The sequence below is a fragment of the Gorilla gorilla genome, chromosome 11, assembly GCF_029281585.2.
Source record: "Gorilla gorilla gorilla isolate KB3781 chromosome 11, NHGRI_mGorGor1-v2.1_pri, whole genome shotgun sequence".
Taxonomy (NCBI): Eukaryota; Metazoa; Chordata; class Mammalia; order Primates; family Hominidae; genus Gorilla; species Gorilla gorilla.
Window position 1 is genome coordinate 38,376,630 of NC_073235.2, and position 13,379 is coordinate 38,390,008.

At 40.1% G+C, this 13,379-nt stretch overlaps 1 protein-coding gene across 1 annotated transcript in view; it reads right to left on the minus strand.

The window, feature by feature from the left end:
• Window positions 1–13,379, minus strand: part of MCM6 (minichromosome maintenance complex component 6) — a 36,516-nt gene that overhangs the window by 11,307 nt on the left and 11,830 nt on the right. The window contains exons 7-12 of the mRNA XM_004032595.4: window positions 13,203–13,353; window positions 10,812–10,953; window positions 7,514–7,655; window positions 6,116–6,223; window positions 4,950–5,105; window positions 1,035–1,163 (exon numbers count right to left, since the gene is read on the minus strand). Coding sequence (XP_004032643.1) covers window positions 1,035–1,163; window positions 4,950–5,105; window positions 6,116–6,223; window positions 7,514–7,655; window positions 10,812–10,953; window positions 13,203–13,353 — 828 coding nt within the window. The remainder of the gene's footprint in view (window positions 1–1,034; window positions 1,164–4,949; window positions 5,106–6,115; window positions 6,224–7,513; window positions 7,656–10,811; window positions 10,954–13,202; window positions 13,354–13,379) is intronic.

A 13,379-nucleotide genomic window follows, 5' to 3' on the forward strand; every position in this document is an offset into this window, starting at 1 on the left:
GAATTCCATGTTACTAATTTTATGAACCTGAAAAAAGGCTTAGTATTTAAGCAAATGACCATTTCTAAAAGCTGCTTAATAAGCTGAAGCAATGGAACAAGATGTAATGTCTTTTACACCTCAGGATGTCAGTGCTCATTAAATAAATTAATGCTCAGTATTTGAGGCTCAATTAATTAACTCACACTCTTTGCGGGGGAAAAAAAAGCTGTTTCAATAAACTTTAAAGGATCCTCAGCTTTTCAGAGCAAGGAATTCAGCATGTTAAGGAAGCATGCCAAGGTTACAGAGGGATCAGTATATCAGTATGCAGTAATGGAGAACAGATGCTCTTTTTTACACAAGAATCACCCATAATCCTTAGTTTTAAATGATTAAATTTCTTTGGGACAGTGAGAGCCAACCGCAATCTCATGAATAATCAAGTGAAGATGATAAATGATCAATACCTAGTAACACCTTCCAGAAGTCAAGTTAGCCAACAGTGCGAAAATCTCAACCAGAATGAGTATTTTTTTTCCTTTTCATACCCTATTTTGGGAAAATGCCAAGCATTTGGGGGTTTATGTCCAGGTAAGAATCCTGGGTCCAGAACAGAGTCAGTCCAATACAATCCATCAATCACTGTAAAACAGTAATTTATATTTATCATAATGGCCTAGATGAATCCAATGTTTCCTTCAAAGAAAGATTCAACTATTGATTTAGGCACATAAACAATTTTAACGTTCTTAGTAATGTTTGAAATAAAAGAATGTTCTAGATTATCCAGTTATCCAAAACTCTTCTCCCATACAAATCTTTTTATTACCACCAAACAAATAATGGAATTATTCAGAATTTTTTTAAAGTTCCCTTTCTCAGCCCTCTCTGAAAAAACAAATTGCTGTTCCAGAAAAAAAAAAAAAAAAAAAAGTTGTAAAATTTAGGAACTAAGGTAGATGACAGGTTCAGTTAATTTCCATATAACACTTACTTAAATTCCACTTTAATATACCCATTATACCTTATCCCAGTACAAAAGGGTAGGTTACCTTGGGTTTAAACTGTCTTGCAAAGAGAAGATATCTTCTGATATCATCGAGGGAATAGACACGATCAATTGATTCCTCAATTCTTGAATGCAAATCTACTATGCGCCTGGCAATGGCATAATCTGTAACCTAATTCAAAACAAGAAAATCACTTTGATAGTCACAGCAATATCTTCTCCAGACTATCCCAGGCAATAAGAAATGATTTATAGCCAAAAACAAGCTCTAATATGCCACTTTAAGAAGTATTAATGGGTACCAAGTTTCTGATGAAAGTTTGGGAACAGGTGGATTTAAAATCAAACTTTTAAATGTATACCATTGCCCCACTCTAAAATTATACCTGAAGGAATTAATTGGCTTTAAAAACAATAGTAGGGTAAAGTGCAGTGGCTTACACTTGTAATCCCAACACTTTGGGAGACTGATGTGAGAGGAGAGCTTGAGGTCAAGAGTTTGAGACCAGTCAGGGCGACAAAGTGAGACCCTCCCTGTCTCTACAAAAAAACTAGCTGGGCATGGTGGTGCACATGTGTAATCCCAGATACTCAGGCAGCTGAGGCAGGAGGATCACTTGAGCCCAGGAGGTTGAAGGGGCAGTGAAGCCATGATTGCACCACTGCACTCCAGCCTGGGCAACAGAGCAAGCCTTATCTCAAAAACAAAACAATAAAAATAGCAGCACTAACATTTATAGGGCCCTCAGTGTATGAGACACTGTTGTCTTAGGCAGGTCTTAGAAGAATTAACTTATGCAATCCTCACAAAAATTTTATTAAGCAAATGATATTATCCCCGTTTTATACATGGGCAAATTGAGGCCTAGGAAGGTTAAGTAATTTATCCAAGGTCACAGTTAAGTAGTGGAGCCAGGATTTGAATAGTCTAGCTTCAGAGACTGTGCTCTTAGCCACTAAATTTTGAAGATATTCATCCCAGAATACTGAAGAAAAAAAAAAAAAAAGACCCCAAAATATGCAACTTGCTCTCAAATGGTTCAGGAAAAAAGTGTGCAGATATATACAGACAGTAAACAATAAAGCAAACAGGGTAAAATGTTATTATGTGAATCACGTAAAGGGTATATGGGTGTTCTATGCACTATTCCACTTCTTGCAACTTTTCTGTAAGCTTGAAATTATTTCTAATTAAGAAGTTGTCTGGGCGGAACACAGTGGCTCATGCCTGTAATCCTAGCACTTTGAGAGGCCAAGGCTGGTGGATAGCTTGAGCTCAGGAGTTCAAGACCAGTCCAGGCAACATGGCAAAACTCTCTCTCTACAAAAAATACAAAGTTAGCTGGGCATGGTGGCCTGCACCTGTAGTTCCAGCTGCTCAGGAGGTTGAGGTGGGAGGCTGGCTTGAGCCCAGGAGGCAGAGGTTGCAGTGAACTGAGATCATGCCACTGCACTCCAGCCTGGGCAATACAGCCAGACCCTATCTCAAAATAAATAACTAAAATAAAACAGGCTGGGCACGGTGGCTCATGCCTGTAACCTCAGCACGTTGGGAGGCCAAGACGGGGGATCACCTGAGGTCAGGAGTTTGAGACCAGCCTGGCCAATAAAGTGAAACCCCATCTCTACTAAAAATACAAAAATTAGCCGGGCATGGTGGCACACGCCTGTGATCCCAGCTACTCAGGAGGCTGAGGCAGGAGAATTACTTGAACCTGAGAGGCGGAGGTTGCAGTGAGGTGAGATGGCAGCACTGCACTCCAGCCTGGGTAACAGAGCGAGACTCCATCTCAAAAAAAAAAAAAGAAAGAGAAAAAGAAAAAGAAAAAGAAAAGGCTTTTTGGCTAGGTACGGTGGCACATGCCTATAATCCCAACACTTTGGGAAGCTGAGGTGGGCAGATTGGTTGAGCTCAGGAGTTTGCAGCTAGCCTGGGCAACATGGCAAAATCCTGTTTCTACAAAAAACTCAAAAGTCAGCCGGACACAATGGTGCACATGTGTGGTCCCAGCTACTCGGGAGGCTGAGGTGGGAGGATTGTGTTAGCCCAGGAGGCTGAGGCTGCAGTGAGCCATGATCACACCACTGCAGGAAAGAGTGGGACCCTGTCTCAAAAACAAAACAAGCCGGGCGCGGTGGCTCACACCTGTAATCCCAACACTTTGGGAGGCTGAGGTGGGTTAATCAACTGAGGTCAGGTGTTTGAGACCAGCCTGGCCAACATGGTGAAACCCTGTCTCTAGTAAAAATACAAAAAATTAGCTGGGCATGGTGGCACACACGTATAATCCCAGCTACTCAGGAGGCTGAGGCAGAAGAATCACTTGAACCTAGGAGGCGGAGGCTGCAGTGAGCCAAGATTGTGCCACTGCAGTCCAGTCTGGGCAACAGAGCGAGACTCCATCACAAAACAAAACAAAACTAAACAAAACAGTTTAAAAAAAACTTGAATGTTTTAAAGGTTTATAAATTGATCTTTTAAAGCTTTATAACTTAATCTGCTACTAAAGCTACTTTAATGAATCATGAACAAACATAAATGTATGAAAATCAGACAACTCAATTATCTGGTGATTAAATATGTCTCTCTTGTGAAGGGAAAAAAAGTGAACCAAACCAGGTGTGATGGTGCAGGCCTATAATCTTAGCTATTCAGGAGGCTGAGGTGAGGTGGTAAGGTGGTTTGAGGCCAAGAGTTCAAGACCAACACGGGTCTTGAACTTGTTGCTGTTGCTACAAAAGGATGAAAAAATTAACCAGGCATGGTGGTACACAGCTGTAGTCTCAGCTACTTGGGAGGCTGAGGCAGGAGGATCACTGGAACCCAGGAGATTGAGGCTGCAGTGAGCTATGATTGTGGCACTGCCTGGGTGACAGAGTAAGACTTTGTGTTTAAAAAATAAATAAATAAAAATCCAAGCCCTCCAAACACTCACAAAATGGAAGGCTACTTTTATTTAGATAATATTTAAAGTTCCACTGTAATAGAGCTGTGCATTGTACCCAATAAAATGTAGAACCTCAATGCTGAATGATTTAAAAAGTACAGCCTAAAATGTTAGTTCCTACAAACTGTCATTTTATAGTTCTGTGGGCATCTGAGGTGCATTATTAAATATTTAAGTACACATAACTCTAATAATTAAACTAACGTATCAGAATCCAAGTAAATCTGCATTTTTTCACTCAATCTTAAAAGTGAGAAAAAAAGGTAAAATACATTCAGCAACTTGATAGGAAAAAATACAAAGATAAATGACTCATGATTAAAAAAAAGAAGAAAAGAAATTTCTTTGGCATCCCAGTTTTTTTCAAGGTGACTGAAAAATAAAATAAAAGCCCAATCAACAAAACAAAAAATCGTATAAAAATCTTAGGAGTGTGGTTGGGGCCAGGTACAGTGGCTCACACCTATAGTCCCAACATTTTGGGAGGCTGAGGTGGGTGTGCATCACTGGAGGCCAGGAGTTCAAGACCAGCCTGACCAACATGGTGAGACCCTGTCTGTACTAAAAATATAAAAATTAGCCAGGCGTGGTGTTACATGCCTGTAATCCCAGCTACTTGGGAGGCTCAGACTCAAGAATCGCTTGAACCTTGGAAGTGGAGGTTGCAGTAGGCCAAGACTGTGCCACTGCACTCCAGCCCAGTCTCCAGTGAGAGGCTGTTTAAAAAAATAAAAAGTGTGGTTGGAAGTTAACTGTAACTTGTTTCCTTTTGAGAAATAAATAGTAACAAAACCTGAAAACTTAATTCTTTAACACAATTAAGTGGAAGAGGCAATTCAAATGACTTCATTTTGAGTTGCTTACTAAACCCTTTGTCCGATCCTGTGCCACCCTGAGGGAAATCAAAGGCTGGTGCACATACATGCACCAGCTGTTGAGCAGTGTATCTTCCAGCCTTGTCTCACTCGATTACTCCAACTGGAAATAAAAATGGAAGCTCGTGGGGTTACCTCATTACATTCATCCACAAGGATAAAGAAGAGATCGAATCGGGACATGATGGGAGCTGACAAATTTATATTCTGTTTCAATGATTTTGATCTGTCATAGTGTCCACTGATTGGGTTTGCTGCTGCCAAAATGGACGTCCGGGCGTTCAGAGTAGCCTGACCACAAAAGAAAGAATCTTAACAGATTTAAATAGACATCAGCCAATAAATACATAACAACATGTTCAATCTCACCCATAATTAACTAAACGCAAACCAAAATAATGACATACACTTTTTCACATAAACAGGAACTCCTATGTGATTTTGGTGGTGTGATGTGCACACCATTGAAGACATCAATTTGTTAGAAATTTCTCTTATAGCCAAATATAAAAGGATGTTGCGTTCAAGGATGCTTACTACAATTTTGTTTGTAATACAAAACACTGAAAATGAACCAAATGTCACTCAACAGGAGTCTAAAGAATCAAGCTGTGGTATACACAATTGAATATGGGAAAGTAATAAAAAACCAAAGTTGATCTAATATGTGCTGGCAAAAGATTGCCAAAATAAAATTATGAAGTTAAACCAGCAGGAATGAAACTGTCGGTATTATGCTTATGTACAAAATATTCCTAAAAGCACAAACTCAATAGATGCCTTATTTTCTTCCTCCTAAAATTCCTTTTTATCCATTAGATACCTGTAAGTATCTACTGTTGCTGGGAGTTGCAGGGAAAGAGTTGTCTTTTCAATTTACAATTGTGTACTGCTTAAAAGCTACTTGAATCTGTAGCTTTTAAAGTTTAGATTCTCCCTAGTGTTGGTTATACTGTCATACTTATTTTCATTTAAATACTCTGTTAATACAAATAAATATATACATATATAATCAATCTGTTGATCTTTGGTTATTTTTGTTATAATTGGAGCATGCTTTATCAAAGAAAATAAAAGCTTTGTTCATGGACATTTTCCTCTATTATCACGGCAATACATTTACACAGTACTCTAAACAACATTTATAGTTTCAATAAATAATTCTCAGGGCTGAATTTTCCATTTTAATGAACAGCATTACACATTGAAGTAATGAATTTTATCCAGGTGAACTTCTCTAGTACTACATTAATCAACAAGGCTATGGACGATGCAGCAGAACAGAAGTAGATAACACATACCTTCACTCCTGCTTTAGTGATGGATATGGTCTGCTGTTCCATAGCTTCATGAATAGCAACTTGATCCCGCACGTCCATCTTATCAAATTCATCAATACAACACACACCCTGTAACCAAACAAATCAAGCCTAAGAAGCTGTCTTTCAAGCTGGATGCATGGCTCACATCTGTAATCCCAGCACTTTGGGAGGCCAAGGCAGGAAGAACGCTTCATTAAGGCCAGGCATTTGAGGTTACAGTGAGCCATGATTGCCACTGTACTCCAGGTTAGGTGACAGACTGAGACCCTGTCTCTTAAAAAACAACAACGGCCGGGTGTGGGGGCTCACACCTGTAATCCCAGCACTTTGGAAGGCTGAGGTGGGCTGATCATGAGGTCAGGAGTTTGAGACCAGCCTGGCCAACATGGTGAAACCCCGTCTCTACTGAAAATACAAAAATTAGCCAGGTGTGGTGGCGTGCACCTGTAATCCCAGATACTCGGGAGGCTGAGGCAGGAGAATTGCTTGAACCCGGGAAGCAGAGGTTGCAGTGAGCCAAGATTGCACCACTGCACTCCAGCCTGGGCGACAGAGCAAGACTTCATCACGAAAAACAAGAACAGTCTTTCAGATGGAAAATTACAAGTAAACTCACAAAGTCTGCTACCACAGGGACTCTTCTATTCTCCAAACAAGTAGAAGATAGGTAAGCGAAGATTCTTAACTCCCTTTTCTAAGGAAGATAATTCAACAGATCCTAAAGCTAGAAAGAACCATACAATTGACTTAAAACTAAGAGCATAACTAAAAATATACACTTACTGTACTTGTACTCAACATCAAAACCTTGTGTCAACTCAGGATTGATTTTATACCTACAACTTATATACACATCTACCGATCTAAACTAGTCACAGCAAACACACGTGCTCAGGACATGCTGATCAACTATCACAATTTAAATTCTAGATGAAGAAAACTATGAATTATTTACTAAAGAATGCTGGGTTTTTTTGTTTTGGTTTGAGACAGAGTCTCGCTCTGTTGCCCAGGCTGGAGTGCAGTGGCACAATCTTGGCTCAACGCAGCCTCCACCTCCTGGGCTCAGTGATCCTCCCACCTCAGCCTCTTGAGTAGCTGGGACCACAGGCACCCGCCACCATGCCCGGCTAATTTTTGTATTTTTAGTAGAGAAGATGGGTTTTCGCCATGTTGGCCAGGCTGGTCTCGAACTCCTGACCTCAGGTGATCCACCCACCTCGGCCTCCCAAAGTACTGGGCCAAAGGTGTGAGCCACCGCGCCCAGCTGAGAATGCTGTTTTTAAGGACATCTTTTTAATGGTAACTTATAGGCCTTTACTGATAGGGTAGGGGTATTCTGACTTATTTATACTGAAGAGTGTAAAATGTTCTTACATTATCAGCCAACATCAAAGCTCCAGCCTCAATGACAAACTCATGAGATTCTTCATCTCTCACAACAGCTGCTGTTAAGCCAGCAGCACTGGACGCTTTACCACTGGTGTAGACAGCTCTGGGGCTGAACTCCTCCACGTGCCTGTTCAAGGTTATCACATAAAGACTCATTAATATGTGACTATACAGCACCCTTCCCAGGAAAACCAGCAGAAGAGTTTAAATTACTGAAAGAACATTTGAGAGCTTAAGCTTAAGCAATTCATGAAGACACATGCCACAGACTAAATGGGAAGGTTTATCTCCCTCGGCTTTTCTATTCTTTTTGTTTTTTGAGATAGAGTCTCGCTGTGTCACCAGACTGGAGTGCAGTGTCACAATCTCAGCTCACTGCAACCTCCACCTCCTAGGTTCAGGCGATTCTCGTGCCTCAGCCTCCCCAGTAGCTAGGATTACAGGCGTGGGCCATCACGCCTGGCTAATTTTTGTATTTTCAGAGTTAATACCTGATAAAAAATTTTTTTTAAATTGAGACAGAGTCTTGCTCTGTCGCCCAAGCTGGAGTACAGTGGTGTGATCTCAGCTCATGGCAACCTTTGCCACCTGGGTTCAAGCGATTCTCCTGCCTCAGCCTCCCGAGTTGCTGGGATTACAGGTGTGTGACGCTATGCCCAGCTAATTTTTGTATTTTTAGTAGAGATGGGGTTTCACCATGTTGGCCAGGCTGGTCTCGAACTCCTGACCTCAGGTGATCCACCTACTTCAGCCTCCCAAAGTGCTGGGATTACAGGCGTGAGCCACCACACCTAGCCTAAAACATCAATTTTATTTATTTTTTAATTTAATTAATTTATTTATTTAGACAGAGTCTTGCTCTGTCGCCCAGGCTGGAGTGCAGTGGCTTGATCTCGGCTCACTCCAAGCTCTGCCTACTGGGTTCATGCCATTCTCCTGCTTCAGCCTCCCAAGTAGCTGGGACTACAGGCGCTCGCCACCACACCCGGCTAATTTTTTTTGTATTTTTAGTAGAGATGGGGTTTCACTGTGTTAGCCAGGATGGTCTCCATCTCCTGACCTCATGATCCACCCACCTCGGCCTCCCAAAGTGCTGGGATTACAGGCGTGAGCCACCGCGCCTGGCTAAAACATCAATTTTAAAAGAAGTCTTTAATAGTAACAAACAGCAACAATCATCTATCAGAAGGTCTTGCAATTAAAAATAAAACAAAACAAAACTAGATATGGGGCTTATTCCAGAAATGCAAGATTGGTTTAACATCTGAAAATCAATCAATATGCTAAATTAATAAAAGAACTACATGACCACCTAAACAGATGTAGAAAAACCATTTGACAAAATCCAACACCTTTTCATTACAAAAACCAAACAAACTAGGAATAGAGGAGGTTTTCCTAAGTCTAATAAAGGGTTTTTTTTTTTAACCTGACAAAGGGCATCTATGAAAACCCACAGATAACATCAAACTTACAGGTGAAAGGCTGAATGTTTTGCCCCTAAGATCAGGAATAAGACATGGATGTCTGCTCTTGCCACTTCTATTCAACATTATACTGATGGCTCTAATCAAGGGCAATTAGGCAAGAAAAAAAGGCAGCCAGATTGGATACTCCGACTATCATTATATACAGATTTTATACATAGAAAATGCTATGGAATTCACTAAGACTGTCACATACCACATGACACTGTTACCAGAGGCAACATTGTAGTACATCTTTCTTTTTGAGGGGGGAGAAAGAATGACAAGAAAAAAAAAAGAATCCTTTGTAACACAGGACTACTATCTTAAAATCTAAAACTCAGTCTGTGATATGTTCAAAAGAAATATTTAATCATAAAACTCCAAACCAACTAAAAATGTTCAACATTCTAAAATGGTACTATGTTACAAATTTCCAAAACAAAGAAAAGGCAGCTTGATGTAGTATGAAGTACACATGTTTTGCAGGCAACTGTTATCTGAATTTTAATATTCATGGCTCAGTGTCACCTTTCACCTACAAGAAAGTGGGCAAATTTCTTGTAGGCTTGGAGAGGTTGTGACTCCCTGAAAAAAAAGGGAATAATACACATGCGTGTCTGGGTGCTGCTAGAGTAAGACATAACACATATACAGCACTGAGAACATGGCAGGTGCTCAGAAACTTGTTGTTTTATTTTGGGCCCTAAGTTTCTTAAAAGTTTGAAAGTAATCAAATATTTATTATAGCTTCTAAAAACAGTCAAGAATGGTGTTCACACTGACAAAGTTAACATAAAATATCTCATAGCAGCATTCCCTTTGGAAAGTACATCCTATTTTATTTTTATTTTTATTTTTTTTGAGACGGAGTATCGCTCTGTTGCCCAGGATGGAGTACAGTGGCGCAATCTCGGCTCACTGCAAGCTCTGCCTCCTGGGTTCACGCCATTCTCCTGCCTCAGACTCCCAAGTAGCTGGGACTATAGGTGCCCGCCACCACGCCCAACTAATTTTTTGTATTTTTAGTAGAGATGGGGTTTCACCGTGTTAGCCAGGATGGTCTCCATCTCCTGACCTCATGATCCGCCCGCCTCGATTTCCCAAAGTGCTGGGATTACAGGCGTGAGCCACGGCACCCGGCCAGTACATCCTATTTTAAAACCTTACAAATGTTTGTATTCTTAGTCTCAATAATCCTGTATCTAGTAATTTACCCAGAGGAAAGAAACAAAAAATGTATATAACATTATGATGTTCACTGCATCTACATCGGTAATTATTATAATAAACTATCCTGTTAAATTTAACAGGACTAAGAAAATGATTTTGTAAGCTATAGTATACCAACAAAAAAAGACAATTGTGAAAATGACAAACTCATGAGATTTTTCCATGCGAAAAGAAACATGGAAAAAATGTTTACAGAAAATTGAAATTACAAGTACGTATAATATGATTTACAATAATGAAAATACATAATTCATATTTTTATACAAATAATAAAATTTGTATAAAATTTTATACAAATAATAAAATTTGTATAAAATTTGTATAAAACTTTATACAAATATATTTTACAAAGATATTATACAAAGACTAAACAGTTCAATGTGAGATTGGTATTACAGGCAATTTTTCCCTATTCTAAAAAATTGTACAATGTTGCCATAACTTTAATCTATGAGAATTATGTATTCAACATAGTCATAATTTACACTCCTAGTAAGGCCATACTGACTGCATTCTTGGTAGCACAGCCAGCCTGGGAACTATGTACACTTTTTCCTGCAACACTGTATCAGGCAAACGCTTACTTGAGAAATTGGCTCTTAGCTGTACTTGGGTCACCAACAATGCAAACATTTATGTCCCCTCGAAGAGAGGTCCCTTCTCCTGTTGTCTTTGGAACGCCACCAAACAGCATCAGCAGGACACCCCGTTTTACTTCATCATTGCCTGAAATGAAAAGAAGCTACAGATGAAAAACTAATTTTTCAACATGAAGTTAAACACTTTCAGAAGAAACAGTAAAGGCATGTTTACCAACCGAAAGGCAGAGTCAGCTAAAGCAAAGCATAAAACTGGAGTAATAACACCTGGCTTCTGATCTTGGTTCTTGTTCTGTGGACTTAGTCACCTAAACCACTGTTCCAATGTTTTCTCCTACACCACAGATGTCACCGTGCCAGTGCTCATCATCCTAAGAGCCTTTACTTGTCCATGAGTCCTACTTCCTACACAAAACCTTACCCAATGCCTTAGCCCTCAAAGATCTCTCCTGATAAATGAACTATGTCCACCAAGGCCTACCACATTTACTAGTCCTTTTTAATGCCAGTTCTTATAGTTCTGTGAAGAGTTTGAGGAAATGGTTCATAACACTTTTCTATCACCAGTGACCAGCACTGAATGAATATATGTTAACTGAATTAATGTGGATTAAATAAGATGCTGAATGCAATTTACAGCTGCTTAGTTCATAAATCCAATAAGAAGGAAAAACAATTTTCTTAAAAAAGAACACTGTGCTATTAAAAGAAACATTTTTCTGTGGAACTGTAGACTCTCTGAACTCCATCAACAAAGTGCTATGCAAATTTACACAAGGCATTCCTTAAAGCAGAAAATTAGGCTGGGTGTGGTGGCTTATGCCTGTATCTGATCACTTTGGAAGATCCGAGCACTTTGGAAGGCCAAGGCGGGAGGATTGCTTGAGCCCAGAAGTTTGAGACCAGCCCAGGCAACATGGTGAAACCCCATCTCTAAAAAAAAAATTTTTTTTAATTAGCCGGGCATGGTGGCAGGCGCCTGTAGTCCCAGGTAATTTCGGGGCTGTGGTGGGGAATCGTTTAAGCCCAGGAGGTTGAGGCTGTGGTAGGCCATGTATGCTGTCACTGCACTCCAGCCTGGGCAAGAGTAAGACCCTAACAAAACAAAACAAAACAGGTAGAAAACTAAAAATCCTTTCCACAAACAAAACTTGTCTGACTTATATTTAGATAGAAAAAAAGGGCCACATGCAGTGGCTCATGCCTGTAATCTCAGCACTTTGGGAGGCCAAGGCGGATGGATCACTTGAGGTCAGGAATTCAAGACCAGCCTGGCCAACATGGCGAAACACCATCTCTACTAAAAATACAAAAATTAGCCGAGTGTTGTGGGGCAATCCTGCAATCCCAGCTACTCGTGAGGCTGAGGCAGGAGAATCGCTTGAACCCGGGAGGCAGAGGTTGCAGTGAGCTGAGATCACGCCACTGCACTCCAGCCTGGGCGACAGAGTGAGACTCTGTCTCAAAATAAAATAGAATAAAAAAAGATAAAGAAAGGTTGAGTTCTTACCATAATCCTAATTGAGTATGGAAGACAAGGATGGAAGAGTTCAAAGATAAAGCATCAGGCCTAAAATTTTAGTCATAGCCTTCAAAACACAGCTAGCAACCAACAGTCAGGAAAATGTGAAAGAAACTGCCAAAGGTATAGACAGAACAAGTAACCAATCATAAACACTCCATTTCGGTAAATAAAAAGGGAAACAAGAGCCAATGTGGTGACCTACACCTGTAATCCCAGCTACTGGGGAGGCTGGAGGTAGGGTTGCTTTAGCCCAGGAGGGAGTGCTTCAGCCTAGACCACATAGCAAAACCCTGTCTCTCTAAAATACAAACACACACACCAACAACAACAAGGCCAGGAGACTACAACCACAAAAAGGCCAGGAGACTAGTCTAGCATATGGAAACACACTTAAGTGCAGCTCTGTCATAAGGCCAGGAAATAAGATGACAAAATAACTTTTCCTTAAAAAAATAAAATTGTGATAAAAATACATAATAAAACTTATCATTTTAACCATTTTTCAGTGTATAAGTTCAGTGGCAGTAAGTACATTATGTTGTATAACTGTCACCACTATCCCTTTCCAGAACTTTGTCATCATCCCAAATAGCAACTTTATCCATTAAATAACTCACTTCTCCCATTCCCCCAGCCACTGATAACCTCTATCCTACCGTGTCTCTATGAATTTGCACATTACAGGTACCTCGTATAAGTGAAATCATGTACCTGTCCTTTTGTAAATGACCTCTTTTAGACCCACTAAAAACTTTCACAGTCTGATTTATGTGCTTTCAGAAATCACCTGTGGCTGTTTATAATCATTATTTTGATTTCAAGTTTATGGTACAAATGGATGGAATTCTTACCATGTATAGTAGGGAACAGGCTGGTACAAAGATTGTGGTATAGATTTTTATCTTGACTCATCTCAAACACTTTCTCCCATTCTTTCACAGTCATTTGGTTCTTAATGCTCTCAGCTGTCTGTTCCTCATCTCTGAGCTCTTTCCCCCCAAACTAATGGTAGAGAACAAAGGAAGAAT